This window comes from Anguilla anguilla, chromosome 6 (assembly GCF_013347855.1).
Source record: "Anguilla anguilla isolate fAngAng1 chromosome 6, fAngAng1.pri, whole genome shotgun sequence".
Taxonomy (NCBI): domain Eukaryota; kingdom Metazoa; phylum Chordata; class Actinopteri; order Anguilliformes; family Anguillidae; genus Anguilla; species Anguilla anguilla.
Genome location: NC_049206.1, coordinates 58,022,077 through 58,039,588, shown reverse-complemented (window position 1 = coordinate 58,039,588; position 17,512 = coordinate 58,022,077). Strand labels below are relative to the sequence as shown.

Below are 17,512 nucleotides of genomic sequence, written 5' to 3'. Positions count from 1 at the left end.
TCTGCGAGCCACGGAAACAGGCTCATTATGGGATGGCTTCTCATTCTTTTCGTTTCTCTTCTCTCGTAGCGACGGCTCAGAGCAGCATGCAGCTCAACGGCCACAGCAGTCACGTGACCCTGGGCGTGGGCCGGAGGGGGCGGAGACCGAAGGTGGAGCCGGCGGCGACCGCGGAGCGCCCCGCCCACCGGACGGCCGCGCTGGCCCCGCCCAAAGCTCCGCCCAAAGCCCCGCCCCCGCCTCCGGAGCCCCCCGCCAAGCCGCCGGGCAAGAAGAGGGGCCGCAAGAGCAAGAAGGAGCTGGAGGCGCTCAGGGGGCGGCAGCGCTGGAACGCCAGGGCCGAGGAGGAGCGGGAGGAGGCCGAGGAGGAGGAGGAGGAGGAGGAGGAGGAGAGGGAACAGTCCGCCAGCGACGAGGCCGGGACCTCCTCCGGCCTGGAGGCGGGGCCGTCCGACCAGGGGGCGGGGCCAGGCTCGGGCACGGGCCGGCGGGGCCGACCGCGCCGCGGCAGGAAGCCCAAGATCCCGAAGGAGGCGGAGGAGGCTCCGCCCATCCCCGCGCCTAGCCCCGCCCACAGCCCCGCCCCCGCCAGCCCCAAGGTCCTGAGGAGGAGCACCAGGCGGCAGAACGAGGAGCACCCGCCTCCCCCGGTCGCCTCCTCCTCCTCCTCCGGCGAGAGGGAGGCGCACCAGCAGCGCCCCCCGCAGGAGGAGGCCCGGCCGGCGGACCGGGACGAGGACGAGGAGGACGACGGGGGCGTCTCCAAATGCCTGATGAAGACGCGAAACCAGGGCCGCAGGACGGCCTTCTACAACGAGGACGACTCGGAGGAGGAGCAGAGGCAGCTGCTCTTCGAGGACGCCTCCATCACCTTCGGGACGTCCAGCAAGGGCCGCGTGCGCAAGCTGACGGAGAAGGCCAAGGCCAACCTGATTGGCTGGTGAGAAACACGGACGGACGGACGGACGGACGGACAGACGGACGGACGCGCGGAAGCGCTCATCCCGCTTTACGGATCCGCCAGGTGAAGCTCCTCCCGCCATCGTCCTCTGAGGACACCGCAAATCTTTGCTGCTAACTTTGTACATTCAGTGGTGAACCTACCTGCTTCGGGACCAACCAAAACACGGGGAGAGAGGGGGAGTGGCGGCCCCCCTTTTGTTTTTTTTACGCCCCACACTTTTCCTAACGTACGTAACATTTAGGAAACGTTTCCTAACGTCTCTTACAGCGGTGGTTATAATGAACTTGACTCAGCCTTTTCAACGCAATATTGAAGTTGGTGTAGAAATTCCGTGGGTCTTACTGCTCTCACTCCGGCCGAACGTGGGGGGAGATGGGAAGGTTTGGTCCTCCGTCACTCCAGCGTCTGTGGCAAAATGATTTCAAATGTGAAATAAAGTCTTCGGAAAACGGAAGAAAGAGAGAATAAAACAGTTACGGGGGGCGGGCTTTTGAATGAAGTATTTTATCCAGGAAAGTCTCTCGGAAACGTCATGCTCCGCAGCCAAGGAAACGGGAGACCTGGTTCACGGATCGATTCACTAACAAAGAAATGGTTGTTCCTCTCCTGTGTCCATCTGCAAAGAAAAAAAATGTGTCTTATCCTTTCCAGACCACTAGAGGGCAGTGTCTGAAATGGCTTTACTTTACCGGGGTTTAATGGGAACTACCTCTTCTGACCCCGCTCTTGTTTCCTATTTTTGGACCCGGGTTGGACTGGAAAGTGCATCTTTGTGCCGATCGAGCTTTTTGTACTACCCACGTTTTGTACAGTTTCTACTTGACAACAGGATCTAGTGCTTCAAAAAACCTGAAGATGTTGCAATGACACCCCCCCTCCCCCTCCACCCCCCTCCCCCCCTCCACCACTCCATTCACCCTGAGTGAGGGGGACTTAACAATGCCGAATGGTGAGATTCACTTCAGTGCAGAGGACTGGTAACTTGACGGGAATGTGTTTTTAATTCTTTATTTCTGTTTTAATTTTTAAAATTTTTATTTTATTTTCAGTTGGTAGCCCACGGTAACAACACAGTCAAGGCCTGGTCACATGACTTCATTGTGTACATATGCATGCAGCCCCATTTACTCTCCCTCTTGCTCTGTATTTACAGTCAGTCAACACAAATACATACGTTTTATAATAAAAAAGAAATTCTAAAAAATATTAAACCATCACTATATGTACAGGTTGAAGATAATTTGAGTGTGCACTGGCGGCTAGTCATATTGCCGAAGTACTTATATTATAAGTCTTATATTTTAGTTTTATCCATAACGGTAGAATTCTTCAGTCTCCATAAAAAGGTAAAATCATTTATTTCAGTCTCGCTTAGTCTGGGAGAAAATACAAAAAAAAAAGTTTTACTGTGTCCTTAAAATTAGCAATAAATCGTGCCTTGGTATATTTTAACATGGTGATTAGGGTCGTTGCGTTAATGACGCGTTTAATTTTAGTTTGGAGGACCTGTGATGGGACGGACATGCGCTTCTCTCTCATTGGCTGAGGCTGCTGAGCCATGCCCTTCTGTTCCGTCTGCATTATTGAGTTATTATCAGCACTCAAACTTGGGCTTTAATTATTATAGAGGCACCATTCATTACATAAGTCATCCACAGCCAGAGCGAATACTTATTAGCTGAAGGTTAAATGTGATTTATGTCCAGCAGGACATGGAACAGGCAACACAAAAATCACAATAACTCTTTTTTTTTTACGCTCGTTACTTCACCGCAGGTGAATCATAGCTTCAGTACGCATAAACGCATAAAACACTGTACGTACACAATATGAGAGTGTATCTGGGCATCGAGATCTGCTCTGATTCACTGCCTTGTGCTGGAGGGTTTTTCTTTGAGATAACGAGAGAGAGAGAAACTGACCTTTTTTTAAAACGTTTTTGGCTCGTTTTAAAATGTGCCCCGCGGTCTTGTTTTGACGTTTTGCTGTTTCCAGTGCCGTGTGCGTTTCACTTCATCCTCGTCCCTGTCATTGAAACGGGTTTCAAGGTCACGGCGGATTTCGGTCCGAGTCTTTTGTAAGGAGGGGGGGGAAAAGAGTTGAGTTGGTGTTTCTTATTATCGAAAACCGCTTCCAGATGTGGTCATGGTTATCAGTCACTTGAATGTTGAGTCTCCTGGTCAGTTTGAATGGATGTCCTTGAAGCTCTGTACCTTTTTTTTTTGGGACCTTGATTTACCGAAAATGCTATTGAATAATTGTTTATATTTTTGTGTCGTAAGCATTTCTCTCAAAAACTAGTTTCACCGGCACTTTTCTGGGAAACTGAGATGACTCAGGAAGAGTCGCTATTTTTGTGAGTCACTTCTGGGTGAAGCCATCCTCCTGTTCCCAAAGAGGAAAGTGAAAGAAGTCTTTTGCGTTTGTAATCCGGCACCTATGTGTTCTTCCCAGCGTAAATTTTAACGTAATTTAAAAAGGATAATATATCGTAGGTGTTTGAAAAAAATCTCCAAAAAGGCAAATTTTCAGGAAGTGAAAAAAAAACTGTTTTGAATAAACTTTATTGGTGCCAGAGCCGTGCAACATTGACAGTCCACAAAGGGTGATGTAAGCCTTCATCTTATGTAACAAACTGAAAAACAGAGAGTAAGTTTTTGTATGATGCCAGCCATATTCAGAATTCATAAAGAAAGGATAAAATGCTGGCCACCGGGCGGCCTTGTTGCCATGGTTTCGTGGATCCGGCATTCTGTGGCCTTGCGGTGGCAGTTGCTCGTCGCTTTGAGATGAACGCTGTCCCTCTATTCAACATTCAGATGTGGCGGGAAGTTTGCGTGGGTCTCCCAAAAAAAAAACCGTTCCGCAAAAATTCCTTGGCTTTTGAAAACCTCCCTGTGGTTTAACCCTGAGGAGGAAATCAAAGCGTTCAGTCTGTCAGCACCCCAAAAGTCTCCCTCCTCTCCCCTCCTCCCTCTGGGTTAGGAAGAGGAACCCGCGGAGGTGACCCAGCGCTGCAGACGTACCCGATGGCCGTTTCATTTTTATTTTTATTTTTATTTTTTTTGGCCTGCATTATTGTCATGCCCCCCCCCCCACCACCACCCTGGCGGGTTTGGCGCTTAAAAGGACGGGTTCCTTTTCTCCCCCTGTCCCGCTGTCCCGCTGTCCCGCTGACCCCCCCTAAAGCGCCCATGTCGTGCTGGTCACGACGACGGGGAGATAAATTGAAATGACATCATCATTCCGATATCCAAGCACGGGCGCAACAAGAGCGTTCACGGATGAAAAAACTGGGGGGATTATACCCCCCCCCCCCTCAGACCAGGCGACTCCCCTTCCCCCCCCCCCCATTGTTTGCTGGGACTGAAAAGCAGAGTCCCGAGACGTTTACCCATAAAGGGGCGCGTTTCTTTGTGCTCGGGGGAATTTAAATTCATATCAGGGAACTCAGAAATCCACAAGGCCGCAGATCTGATCTGTTTGAACGCACTTTCCCCCTCCGTCTCTCTCGCTCCCCCAAACCGCTTCTCTCTGAATCTCTAGCTGTTCCGTCGCTGCGTTAAGAGGTCCTGCGACAAAACACAATTTAACCAAACCCACAATTGAAAAGAAAAAAAGGAGCTTTTGCAGAAGGCCCCCCTGCAGTGTTAGCTGTCTCTCCTTCTCTCGACTGCTTTTATTTTCAGACTTCCTGTGAAAGCAGGAAGGGGAGAAGTTGAAATACAGAGCTGCTTCTGTAGCCGTCGCGGGAGAGGCGAGTGTGTGAGCTCACTAAACACTAATTCACAACCCAAGAACTTTACATCCATTGTGTGTGTGTGTGTGTGTGAGAGAGAGAGTGAGAGAGTGAGCGAGTGAGTGGTGCATCTGACAGGGGAAAATGCGGTCTCTGAAGTTGTGTGATGTCTCACTCACTCACGGGTTTGTCCATTTCTTTTTTTTTTTTTTTTTTTAAACATAATTTATTTTTGGGAGTGAATTTGACAAGTTTGCCAAAGACTGACTGACTTTCGAAGCAGCTGACCGGATGGTATAACCCCATGTCATGCCCCCCCCCCCCCCCAACATTATTGTATGCTGGTATGATGTGCCCAATCCCCCCTCCTCTTCCCCAGGCTTTCTGCTCATGTGATAATATCCCACAGACAGACAGATGTTCAGTTCTTTTTATGTTTCTTTTTTTTTATTATTAAAGAAATGTATTAGAAACATAGGTAAATGTATTTCAGAAGCCCAGTAACGTATACATGTGTTGATATTATATAGCCAAGATACTCTATTAAATACCTAAGGTACCACGAAAAGGACTTGTTTTGTGTGCAAAGCTTAATACGCACTTACAGTATTTAGTCGTTAATACAATGTTTATCCGATAGCAAAAAAGATGTATGTTAGATTATCCTCTGTATATTATTTGTAAAACCTCATGTTTTATTTCATAATTTTTTTTTGTGTGTATTTTTTTCTCCTCAAATGTCATGGTGGCCACGCAACTTGTTGTACACAGTCATTTCTCTCTGAGTATTGCATGGACTTAATTCTGCACTTTTTACGGGCATATCTAATGCTGACACAGGAGAAACACCCTGGGAAAAAAAAAAGAAACAAAATTCTGTTCAATGATTGTGCCTTGTATTCTTTAGAATTTTTTTCCTTCATGTCTTCGAAAATTTAGGCGGGGTAAGTTTGGGTTGGGGGGTGGGGGTGGGGGGCGGTTTCTATAGAGGATTTTTAAAGTTCGAAAATGCTACAGAGGTTGGATTTAGATGGAGAATTTTCTGTTAGAAGTGCAGTATGCGTCTTTACCTAACAGCAGACTGTCTGGTTTTAGGGGGGACTCTGTTGTCATTGATTGCCAAAAAAAAAAAAAAAAACCCACCCTTTTATTTAACACTGTTCTGCAGTCCTGCTCATTTTTTTTTAAACAGATGTATCTTGAATGTCTTAAACATAAAGTCATTATTTGTTCATTTTTTTTAAAGCAGGTTCTGGTGGAACCAAACACATTTTTGGTTGAGACACTGGAAACTGTTAAAGCAAAACTGTTAAAAGTTTTTGAGTTGAGGAAGGGGAGGGCGGTGGGGGGGGGGGGGGGTGTTGGATGGAAAGCGGTGATTTATATTATATAAAGAAATTAAATAACATGTAGATAGTGCCTGTTACACGTTGTCACTAGTGTTTGTCATATCCTGTCATTTATGAGAGCAAGTATATACCGTAGATATATTGGTGCATTTAATTGTGCTGAAATGGTATTTGATACAATCCTGTGTGTATACCCTTATATGGCTTTCTATCCCTTTTAAAACAGACAGGCGGCTTGCTAACCCTATTGTACATTTATCTATGTAAACGTGTTCTGAATCACAGAATTGTGCTTGTGACCTGTAATTATGGGATGGCGTCAGGGGGGAGGGGTGGTGGGGGGAGGGGCAGGGGCAGGGGCAGGGGCAGGGGCAGGGGGAGGGGGGGAGAGTGTGATTCTACCGCATGCTGACTGATCTTTCCCACTCCAAGACATAACCACAGCTTCACGTCCCCGTACCAAATGAAGTTCACTGATAGTTTTTCTTACTTGCTGTTTTCGGAAGACTTTGTCCTACTGTGGGAATTCGGGTGGGGTGGGCTTTTTATGTTAGTTTGGATACTTTTATATATAAAAAAAATACTTAAGTACAAAGGCAAAAAAATCCTCAAAAACCTAGAATGTATGTTTAGGGAGTACTGCTGTCATATTAGTACATACTGATATTTTTCAGAAATAAACAGTTGTGTTTCCATGCCTTGTTATGCTTTCATTTATTGGCATCGAATTTGAACCTTGGACAACCCCAGCCACGCCCCCCAAACCCACTTTCCTCAACCTCCATTCTCACAACACACTTTGGTTTATTTATACACTACACTAAATATAATTTTTCTGCCAACGTCTGTGGTGAAAAAGCACTAACCATCCTGAAGGCATTTAATTTTAATGACGCATTTATCCTGCAATGAATGTAGCCGTGTCACACGCAGCGACTACGGAAGGATACCCGGACGCAAACTCCCTTCTCTCCGTCCTTGGACAACACTGCCCTCTTGTGTTCGGCTGACGTCATTGACACGGTTTTGAGGGGAAAGGCTGCTTCCCTGACGTGGCAACGTGAGGGAGCTGCCTTGTCTTTTCGTGGGCAACAGCGATTGGACGCGCGAGCAGTTTGTGTGTTTTGTAATTTTGGATACACAGGTGCCAAACTGAAACGCACTTTTCATGTAAATATAGCTCCATATGTCTTCGGCCAAGTTTGGTCACCTGACGTTCGACTTCTGTGCAGTGACTCTAACTTCCTGTGATCTGCATGGTTTTGGAAACTTGCACGTAGACTAGTTTAGGGTTCGTTTTTGGCAGACGGGTTAAAAGAACTACATGTTTTTGACTCGGCTTCTCATTTATACCTGAAAAGGTACGTAGGATCATAGCACTGATAGACTGCAATAACCACTTTGGAATCGTACCGGGGGGGAAAAGGCTTTGGGTAACAGCTTTATTGACAGTTTGAGACAAGGAAGTGATCGTTAAAAATAAATGTTCCAATGGTGTGCAATTATACTGCTACAGTTTTGTCTTCATTGTGGCATTTACACATACGGTGCGTCACAGCGAGTAGCTACTGTACACGTCGAACTTGACAATGACTTAGAAGTGATGCACTAAAGGCTAACTTTAGCCATTTTTTAATTAGATTTTTAAAAAGGCACCACCGTATGCCACTAGCCTGATTCTGTTTACTGACCAGCGCACGTGTTCTCCGAAGCTGATTTACTCAGAAATTTGGGGGTGACAGCAATGCCTCAAATCACAGCCGCGGCAATACTTCAGATTGCTTTGCTGCTGTCAGCACTGCCTGCGCAATACTTGATATCCAAATGGAGCGGGAGCGATACGGTGCAACGACATCGTGCAACGCAACGGTAATAACATTTCCACGGAGCAGACACTTTAAGTTAATTTATTTCCTGCTAAAATTGTACATGATAAATATTTATTAATAACATTACGTAATGAACTTTTTTTTTCATATAATTCAAATGTACGGTATTTTTCCATTCCCCCAAAAATGTGTATGCGCAATATATTTCAGGCTCATTGGCGCGTGGAAAGATTTAAGGAAATCTTACCTGAATTTGACCGTGTGGACAGACTGGCTGGACCAATGGATTAATTCGTTAATGTAAGTAAATTTTATTCAAACCGAGAATCAGAATCAAATGAATTCAATTCATCGTTGGACCTTAAACGAATATAGCATCTGAGTTGCACGGAATACGCACTGATGACAGTCCTTGTTTTTCCATTTTGTCACCTTCAGATTTTCTGATGAACCGGGAGATGACGACCAAGGGGAATCTCCCGCTTTGGAGATACAAATGCATGACAATGACCAAGGTTACTTTGGAGGTAACGCGCGCCATCTCTTTTAGGCACGGGGACTTTTTATTCGCATGAAGTAACATTATTTTTGTGTCATGCAAAAAAATTAACAACTAAAATAAAACTTGGATGCGCAATTTTTTGTAAAGTTTTACGCGTATTTCAAGTTCTCATCCAGATCCGTACTGTAGCATAAATCTTACTTAACTTAACAAATGATACATTTTGTTCAAAACCCCAGATCAGGTTGTGTTGCTAAATTTAAAACTGTATGCTGCTGCTACAAGAAGAAAGTTCCACGGAGAGAACAAGTCGAAATGCACATCTGTGCCAGTTATTTTTGCCTACTGTACACACCCGGGTCCTCTGATTTATTAATAATTCAATTAAATCACTTTATTGGACAGTTGGCTCACTCAGGTGGTTTCTTGAGAATTAATCAGTCGCCAATTTTACATAGTGACACAAAGCAGGCTCCCCCGTAGGGGTCCTCTTCAGGCCCAGGGTCGGTGAGCCCCCTGATCTCCACTGTGGAGTGTGGTTTGTGAGGACCCTGAAACACGCGAGGAGGGGTTTGTCCTGGTGCTGAAAGCCCCCTCCTTGCCCTCCCCAGCCTCCAGGGAGGTCCGCAGTCCCCGGCCCCCCTACGTCCTGCACCGGGTGGGGCAGGTGGTGATGGAGAAGAGGAACCACATGGTCGGGGTCATCGTCAGCTGGGACGACAGACTCAGGGCACCGCCGGAGTGGATCAAGAAGATGTACTCCGGCTTCGAGGTCAGAGGTCGCCACGGTCATACCCCATTCCCTTATGGGAATTTGAGTTTTTTTTTTAAACTACATTGAAATGTATTCACAACACCACTTTTTTTATTGACAAATGTACAAATTATTTTCTGTTTCAAGAAATAGGAATTGATTACACTGCTATGAAATATACAGTATAGTCATTGTATCTTCAAAAATGTTCACATTTAAAATATGCTGCTCTATGGGTTTCTGTTAAGGGTGTGCAGACAGTTGCCTGCAATGCATTTCCTTATGAATAGCCTGACTAATATTTGTGATGATAATTATGGCTCATAAAAGTTCCAGACGTTGGCTCTGGAAAGAGGACGTGACAGCAGGTTTATCAGCAAACACTGGAGTGGCCGCAGCACAGTCCAAACAGAGGGACACGAGTCGGCTGCCGTCAGTTTACCGTCCCGAGACGGACCATCTTTAGGTTCAGAATACGAGGTCTAACGGCTCACTGCTTCTCCGGACAGGTGCAGAAGGCTATGGACACGCCCCACTACAAGGTCATCTTCAGCGGCCCCGGATCCAGCTCTTTCCTGGTTGGCTACCTCCCTCAAGCGTCGCTGGAGCTGTTCACAGGCTTCAAGGTACGACAGCTCATACCCCGTGGGCGCAGGTGTAGGTGTGGCAACAAACGAACCAATTTCACATTCGACTAAGGTTTGTCCATTCACATAACTGGGGAACATAAGAAACATTTGAATATTATAATATTTGGGGGTGGCAGTGTAGTATGACAGCTGGGGAACTGGCATTGTAACGTAAGGGTTGCGGGTTCCATTCCCGGCTGGGGAGCAACAGCTTTGCCCTTGAGCAAGGCAGACAGCCTGAATTACTACAGTACCCAGCTGTATAAATTGACTGTATGTTTGAAAAAATTTTACCATTTTACCCAGATGCCTATATGTAAATGCAAATGGGTAGCTTTGTTTAGATTACAATTCTTAATGTGAAAAAAAAACAATGTGTTAAGTGCCTTTAAATAATATGCTGTGGGGGTAGGTTTTCAAAAATAAAATTAAAAACGCACATCCTATTCACCAGAGGTGCTGAGGCGGGGGGTCTCTGATGAATGCTAGTAAAACTCTCAGCACTTGTGATCTCCGACACACACCTTTTATTATGCAAAACAGACAAGGTGGTGGCAGGGGTTAAAAATAAATCGGTACTCAAACGGAAGCACCCACCCCCATACATGTGTCTTAAAAAAGGGAAGTCCCCGACCCCCCCCCCGCCTCCTCCCCCCACCACAGCAGAGGAAATGGAAGTGAAGCCTGTAGAAAAGTGTGCAGTTTTTATTGTACGGACATAGTGTACTGTAATTGACTGTTCTAGAACTGCAGGACTGCGAAGGACTGTTCTAGAACAGCACGGCTGTGAATGTTGAATATCAGCGTCTGTCCTGTGGTCTGTCGCTGGCCACGTCTGCGTGCAGGTTCAGAATCAGCAGTGCAGTTTAGAGCACGTCTCTGTCTCTGCTGTTTCTTCGTGTGTGCATGTGTGTGTGTGTGTGTGTGTGTGCACGTATGCTTGTGTGCATGTGTGTGTTTGTGTGTGTGTGTGTGTGGGTGTGAATGTGTGTGTCTGTGTGTGTGCTTGTGTGTATGTGTGTGTTTGTGTGTGAATGTGTGCGCGCATGTGTGTGTGTGTGAGCGTGTACACACTCCTGCCTGTGTGTTTCACCAGCCGGACATCCCCACACTGGAGCGCTACTTCAGCCACCATGACGGGACGCGCTTCGTCATGCAGCCCTGGCTGCAGGAGCGCTTCCCTGAGGACTAGCAGCAGGCCGAGCCGCGGGGGGGGGAGGGGCCCAGACAGCGCACCCTGCTGGAGGCCGAAGGAACTGCGCGACAGCAGAGGGAGAACGAGGCTGCGACAGACGACCGGCAGCACGCTGCAGAAATGCGCCGTTCCTGCGACACTGACTGCGACCCCACGCCGCAGGGAATGCGTGCTACCTGCGGCGCTGACTGTCACACTGTCACCACGGCGATTGTGATTTGCAGTGACTGAATCAAGTGATTCAATCACTCGTTGACTCACCGAGTGACCGAAGTCCTTTTCAATGCCACGTTCTTGCCTCTCCTGTACCATTCAAATGAACACAACTCAGTGGACCAGTTACACTTAACTACTGTGAGAATCCACCTGAGACAGAGGAAAAAAAATCAACCTTCACAAAATAAAATATTGCTGGTGACGGATGGATTGGTGTATTGATTTTATTCTTTGGTAAATAAAAAGTTGTGCAAGTTGCTCTGGATAAGAGCGTCTGCTAAATGCCAGTAATGTAATAAATCATTTTTTTTTGGTTATGGGCAGTACTTTAATCCCCAAATAATTTAAAGCCTCTTCCTCAGATGCAGCGCTACACAGTGTAGCATAAATATTTTGATATGATGTCCTGAGAAACATGAGTGTGGATTTGCACGTTGTGGCCACGGTTAAAGGGACTGTCGAAAGGACGCTACAGTGCATGTGACACACACACACCCAATGAGCACCAGTGAGCAATTAACTTTGACTAACTAATTAACAACAAGAACACAGTTTGGCGAGTTCAGCAGTCGCTAAAACTAACTCGCATAACCGAGCTTGTGAAGAAAAAAGTGTAACTGACACCCGCATTTACTTGTAAGGGGCAGTTAAGGGTGAATGTTTTTTGAATCCCTGCTACTGTTCTCACCAGCTGCTGGGAGTATGCCGGGTGGACTGACAGGCCTACCTGAGCAACATTAATAAGGTTGATAGGGATTTACACTGGGGGGGGGGGGGGCAGCGTCAGTGTTTTTTTCTGGTTCTGTCTTTGGGTCTGATCTCGAAGGAGACGTACACGTGGGACGACACGAAGACCGTGGCCTTCCTGATGCTGTCCTGCAGGGACGCCAGCGCCCCCCCCGCCGCCCCCCCCTCCTCCGCCTGGCCCGTCCACTCCCGCGCGTCCTCCTCCTTCACCAGCAGGGGGCGCCCCAGGGCCTGTCCCAGCAGGCCGCACACCTCCCGGGCCTTACGGCGGGCGTTCTCCACCGCCGCCAGACACGCCTGTCGCCTAGGAAACGGGTGAGCGCGCTCAGTTATACGGGAGGTTAAAACTTCCATCAGGGCGAGGGCTCAAGTCATTATCGGCTTCAGTCAGTTCAGGAAATGAAATGCCCATAACTTCCTGTAGGGATGTTTCAGTCTATGAATTCAATATCAGGTAAGTTCAGTTCACTTCCTGTGGCCCCAACCCTGAGGGCCACAGTTAAATTAAATCGAGCTTGGACATGTATATAACGTGGCCCCCTACTGGTGTTCGAGTGAAGTGCAATACACAGTACTGGAGGAAGCTCAGAGCTGATCGAGAAAACAAAACTCACTCCATTCCCTTCTAACCTCCACATAATGATCGTTTCAATAAACTGTTACAACTGATTTTAAAGTTTCTTTTAAGCACTGCAGAGAGTTCCCCACTCTCTCTCACATGTCTAAGCAAGCTGGTCGGCATCTACAGTTTGAAAGACTGGATTCCTATTGGATAAGATCCCTGAATTGGGCGGGACATGGACCTTAACTCTTGAAAATGATGCTAAAAGCCTAACTCTGCCCTGTAAAGACGTTGAGACCTGTGGCCCGCAGGTGAGCTGAGGTGCGAGTCGGCCGTACCTGAGTCTATTGAGAGAGTCGGCGCTGTGAGAAAACGCGGGCGGACTGACCACCACGCTCTTATCCAGCTTCTCCACCAGGACGTTGCTGACGCTCTGCATCGTGCTGAAATCCGCGAACACCACACTCACCTGCAAACAAGAAATCTCGCTAGTGGAAAAAATACTCAGTTTGTGTGCTCGCAATCTCTCTCTCTCTCTCTCTCTCTCTCTCCCTCTCTCTCTCTCACTCGCTCACTCACTCACAGGTCAATGCATAACTTTCTCGAAAGGATAGCTACACAACGATGTGCGGAGTGTGCTTTATCAGCTTCACATTTCCGAACACTCGAGACCACGCAGTTGGCACCAGTCCAATCTACAACTGGCCTTTTAATATTAAACTGAGGAGTAAGAGGGTAAGAGGGGTTCACTACAAACACTATTCTGCATTTTCTTATCTCCTAGTCCTTTTTTTGCACATGCCGAGCTGCTGATAAAATTAATTGCTTTTGTGAATCGCTTTGGAAATGACGCATATTGAGCCTTTGAAAAGCAGAGTAGATTCATATGGGTTCATTAAGTGGGCTATGTCCTTTTTGAGTGATTTATTATGTGTAGGGTTTATTTTCACATTCAGTGATTGTAACAGCTGGCACATTTTCATTCTGTAGCTCCTTGGTCATACACACACACACACACACACACAGCTTTCCATTTTCATAAACACAACATAAATACCTCTGCTTCCATGTCGTAAGCATTGTCACCTCTTCTTAACACTTTTGTCACTGTGGTGTTCTCTCCCTAAAATAAGAAGTTTGCCAAAAGGGAATCCATTGAATGGCTACACTTTTTATGTCTTCAATTTATCTAATCTAAAAGATATTTAATTTGAAAAAGAAGAGACCCAAAAGCTAATGTTATTTTGAATAGTTAACTACCTAATGTAGATAGTGGAAGTCAGCAGGAAGGCACCTTACTTTCAAGTAAGTTAACTAGCTAACAAGGATCTAAATATTACCGTTCCTACATTTCAATAAGAATAATTGACCAAGAAAAACGATGCAGCTATAACCGATATATCAATCTAGCTAAGTGTTAACTTTGATAGAAAAATAAAAGACAAACGTCTAGAAATTTACAAGCAGTTAACGTAGACAGAAACTGAGCACGTACAATCTTGAAAGTTTAGGTCTTGTAAAACCCCTTTATTAGCTAACATTGTTTTATGTACTGTGTCATTTAGACAACAACATAATTAATTTTTTATTCACCTTCACTTCGTGCTGTCGCAGAGCCTGTAGGATGTATTCCAGTCTTCTGGAGACACTATTCGTGACGTCGTTCACCGAATCCTTGCTGCTGCTGACGCTTACACGCAGCGTGGCCCGGTCCGGTGGACCGGACAGCTCGCAACTTCCCGTGACTTGAACCTCTCTTCCAGAGGTTTGTGGCCCACAGGTATGCGTCTGAAGAGTCTTGATCAAGCCTGTTCGGTTTTCATCTCGGAAAGTATCGTCACCGGCCGGTATAAGGGCAGCAAACACCCGAGATGGACTTCCAGCCATCGCTGTGAAATCCAGATCGCTATGGCAACATTAACAGTGTAAACTATGGTAGGACTCGTCTCACAAGCATTTCCTTGTTCAGTTAAGAAGTTCCGCTACCAACCCTACTATTTACTGAAGAAGTTCCGGTGTGTAACGTCACAGAACAATCGGTGTAAACTGCGAAGAGCCCTCTGTCTTAGTAACGTACGTATCTTTCCCCCATTTTGTTCAAGAGGATGCTATGGATATGTAGTTCTTACCAGAACGCCACGGACGGACTACAGTTATGGGTATAGGACGAAAAAACACATCAAAGTGTGTGTTTCCCCAGAAGAGGGCAGCAGAGGCCAAAGTAAAATGCCAAGTCGCTTAAAAATACTTATTCAAAATCAACGCATTATATAGCCTAGCATTAACTATATTTTCCTTGCAATGCGTCTAGAAAAAATGTGCGTGAAAACGTGAAATTATTCGTTGATGTTTTGTGTTTTAAAATACCTCTAGATGTCCAATGATGAATGCAGGCGCACGTTGATTAGGTAAAATTTAAATGTTTTAGTTTTGTTTTAATAATAATAATAATAATAATAATAATAATAATAATAATAATAATTATTATTATTATTATTTTATTTGTAGTAGCAATAGTAGTAGCAGCGTTGTTGTTTATTGCTAACATGTGCTCTTCGTTTGCTATATTTAAACAAATATATCTCAAAGAGCCTTTAATTAAGTTGAAGTGCTTTAAATTTCACGTTATTTTCCGAGTTTTTGCTCCATCTTTTAAACGGAAAAACTTGTATTTTTCAGAGGAGCACGGGATAGGGTTCATTTCTCGTGTCGAACAATTTTGTCAGAATAAACATGAAATGTGCTGAAGCAATCAATTTGTCTGTGCAAATTTTACTCTGTAAATAAGTATGCAGTATTGCAGATACAGTTTTTCTTAATGAAATTAATCTACAGTAGCTAATGCAGAATAAGATATTACCTAATTAAATATTTTACTGCCATTGCTAATTTTAATATTAACAATAGCTAGTGCTGATAATAACTACAATAATAGCCTACTACTGGTACTATTATATAATAATAATAATAACAATAATAACAATAATAATAATAATAATAATAATTGCTCCGTTTTTTAAGTACAGACTTAAGATTTTTTTTAGAATCAACTACTGATAATGCTGTTTTGTAAGTTAACATTTTTTATTTTTAATCGTAGCCTACATTTCGACTAATCATAAATCATAAAGAATAATTTTGGTCCACTATCGCTGTGGAAAAAAAAAAGTCACAGGAACATAATTATAGTGATGTTGCGCAACGTTTTAAAATATCGAGTATATCGAAATATCGACACGTTAACTAGCCATAATCATTTTAACATAATGTGTAAATCCATATGTTCCACTTTTTGAAAACGTGAACAATCGGTTACATATGCAGTAAGGCATATAGCCTACATTAATTGCACAAATACGGACGAGAGAATTTAATTCAAATGAGTGACATGTCACAACCATAGTTTATTTAGCCTATTTATGATGTATGAGTCATCCCACTGGTTTAAAAAAAAATCTAACTCTCTGATTTGCAGTAGAAAATATAAGCAGGAATTAAAGAGCAACCATATTTCACCTATCTCTGTATTTCGAAGGTTGCAATGATTTCATAACTAGCCTACACGGTTTAATTATGTTTTTTTTTAAATGCACCGAAAGTCATTGCACACTTGAATTGGGCGCCTGATTTACACAACGGGAGCCTAATACAGAATCAAACCATACATTTCTTTTAAACTGGACTGTTTGTTTGGTTTTTCCTTAAATATTAAGATGTGAAACTCTCTTTGTAATCACAGCTAAAAATACATGCACATTGGCGTACATATTTGTTGTTATTGTGTCCGATTACACATATCTGAGTTCGGTTTTGAAACAGTATATCTGATACGGTGCCCTTGCCAAAATATACGTGGCCGGCTTTTTTATTTTCATAGCAGTGTGGGCTGTGAATTTGGAATGCAGCCATCCCATTGAAGGAGCGATATCTTCAATTTTTCCAACTGTGACAAGGGGACAGGGGAATGATGTGTCCTTTCATTATCTTCAAGACTGCCGATGTGAAACGGATAAAAACGAGCTGGAAGGCGCGAGCACCCAGGACGGAACAGAGCGAGGCATTATGCGCGAGGAAACGTCTTTCTTGGCCCGCCGCTGGATGTTCTTTCTTTGCAACCCTGATGAGGTACTAAAATTCACACAGCACTGGATCCGTTCCATTTTTCTTCTCTCCGACGGAAACTGTGTACCTCAATCAAGGGCTTTTAAATGGGACTTTCTTTTCATATTGTCCAAGAAAAAAAAAAACCACCCTTCATCTCACCATACAGCAATAAATCATTTGTGTTTTTTATGTGGTTCTTTATTTCAAAAGCATATTTATGCGTGGTATTTATGGGCAACATATTGTGCATGCAAATGTGAGAGTATTAAGACCTCTATTGTGTTGCGTCTGTCACGATTTCTGAAACGGCCATGTTTTGGCGGGCAGACTTTGAGTCAGAAAATGTACGCTTCCCTCTTCAATTTCACATTTTCTTTTGTGAAAACAGAACATTCTAAAGTGTGGGAGATGCATGCATTCCTGCATATCAGCTCTGTCTTAAATCAAACGGGAATTCATTTAGAAAAAAAAAAAAGAATACACGTGCTCTTTTACACGTTTTGGACATTTGAACTACAAGTGAAGATTTTACGAGCAATGTTTCGAACGGTTTTCTGCCAGTTCAAATGTAAGTAAAGATGTATCACGGTTTAACCCTCCAGCTTCAGTCATGGAGCGCCATAATGTCGGCTTGTTCTTGATATACTTCAGTGATGTCAACGATTTGGCAATAAGTCCACACACCTTGTTTCCCTGAGTTAAATTGGCCTCCGACTGTAGACACTGTGGCCCTCCAGGACTGGAGTTTGACATCGCTGGTTCAGGATGTCAGATGTCGGGTCCTCTTAGAGCAGTTAATGAGAGTACGAGAAGGGAGAAAGGCTTTAATATGACCTGTAACAAAATTATCACCGCTGGACAAAAATAATAAAGAATGCTCAGCCTACTGTAGAGTAGTATATACCCTTTCCCTATGGTGTGC

At 44.7% G+C, this 17,512-nt stretch overlaps 3 protein-coding genes across 10 annotated transcripts in view; 2 read left to right on the top strand and 1 right to left on the bottom strand.

The window, feature by feature from the left end:
• phip (pleckstrin homology domain interacting protein) overlaps positions 1–5,853 on the top strand; it is a 57,820-nt gene extending 51,967 nt beyond the window's left edge. For all 7 annotated transcript variants that reach the window (XM_035422440.1, XM_035422437.1, XM_035422436.1 and 4 more), the window contains exon 40: positions 70–5,853. In XM_035422440.1, coding sequence (XP_035278331.1) covers positions 70–944 — 875 coding nt within the window. In that variant the 3' untranslated portion in view covers positions 945–5,853. The remainder of the gene's footprint in view (positions 1–69) is intronic.
• Positions 5,854–7,124: 1,271 nt separating this feature from the next.
• Positions 7,125–11,384, top strand: si:dkey-261l7.2. Of its 2 annotated transcripts, XM_035420178.1 has the most exons (7): positions 7,125–7,413; positions 7,765–7,921; positions 8,092–8,181; positions 8,320–8,408; positions 8,995–9,155; positions 9,647–9,763; positions 10,863–11,384. In XM_035420178.1, exons 2-7 carry the CDS (start codon positions 7,797–7,799, stop codon positions 10,956–10,958), a joined length of 678 nt encoding a protein of 225 aa, XP_035276069.1. In that variant the 5' UTR covers positions 7,125–7,413; positions 7,765–7,796; the 3' UTR covers positions 10,959–11,384. The 2 variants fall into 2 exon arrangements, with proteins under 2 accessions (XP_035276069.1, XP_035276068.1); XM_035420177.1 differs by having other exon boundaries at positions 7,125–7,921.
• A 3-nt stretch (positions 11,385–11,387) lies between these two features.
• Positions 11,388–14,514, bottom strand: irak1bp1 (interleukin-1 receptor-associated kinase 1 binding protein 1). Its single transcript, XM_035420176.1, has 4 exons — positions 14,080–14,514; positions 13,544–13,609; positions 12,825–12,955; positions 11,388–12,228 (listed from the first exon to the last, which is right to left on the bottom strand). Exons 1-4 carry the CDS (start codon positions 14,371–14,373, stop codon positions 11,961–11,963), a joined length of 759 nt encoding a protein of 252 aa, XP_035276067.1. The 5' UTR covers positions 14,374–14,514; the 3' UTR covers positions 11,388–11,960.
• Positions 14,515–17,512: the final 2,998 nt, after the last annotated feature.

Excerpts from the sequence above, each read along its gene's own strand:
- irak1bp1 (XM_035420176.1), bottom strand. The coding sequence starts at position 14,373 with ATGGCTGGAAGTCCATCTCGGGTGTTTGCTGCCCTTATACCGGCCGGT. Across the intron at positions 13,610-14,079 it reads TGCGACAGCACGAAGTGAAG|GGAGAGAACACCACAGTGAC; the intron begins GTGAATAAAAAA and ends TTCTTATTTTAG. Across the intron at positions 12,956-13,543 it reads CTTACGACATGGAAGCAGAG|GTGAGTGTGGTGTTCGCGGA; the intron begins GTATTTATGTTG and ends TCTTGTTTGCAG.
- si:dkey-261l7.2 (XM_035420178.1), top strand. The coding sequence starts at position 7,797 with ATGCCTCAAATCACAGCCGCGGCAATACTTCAGATTGCTTTGCTGCTG. Across the intron at positions 7,922-8,091 it reads CGACATCGTGCAACGCAACG|GCTCATTGGCGCGTGGAAAG; the intron begins GTAATAACATTT and ends AATATATTTCAG. Across the intron at positions 8,182-8,319 it reads CAATGGATTAATTCGTTAAT|ATTTTCTGATGAACCGGGAG; the intron begins GTAAGTAAATTT and ends TGTCACCTTCAG.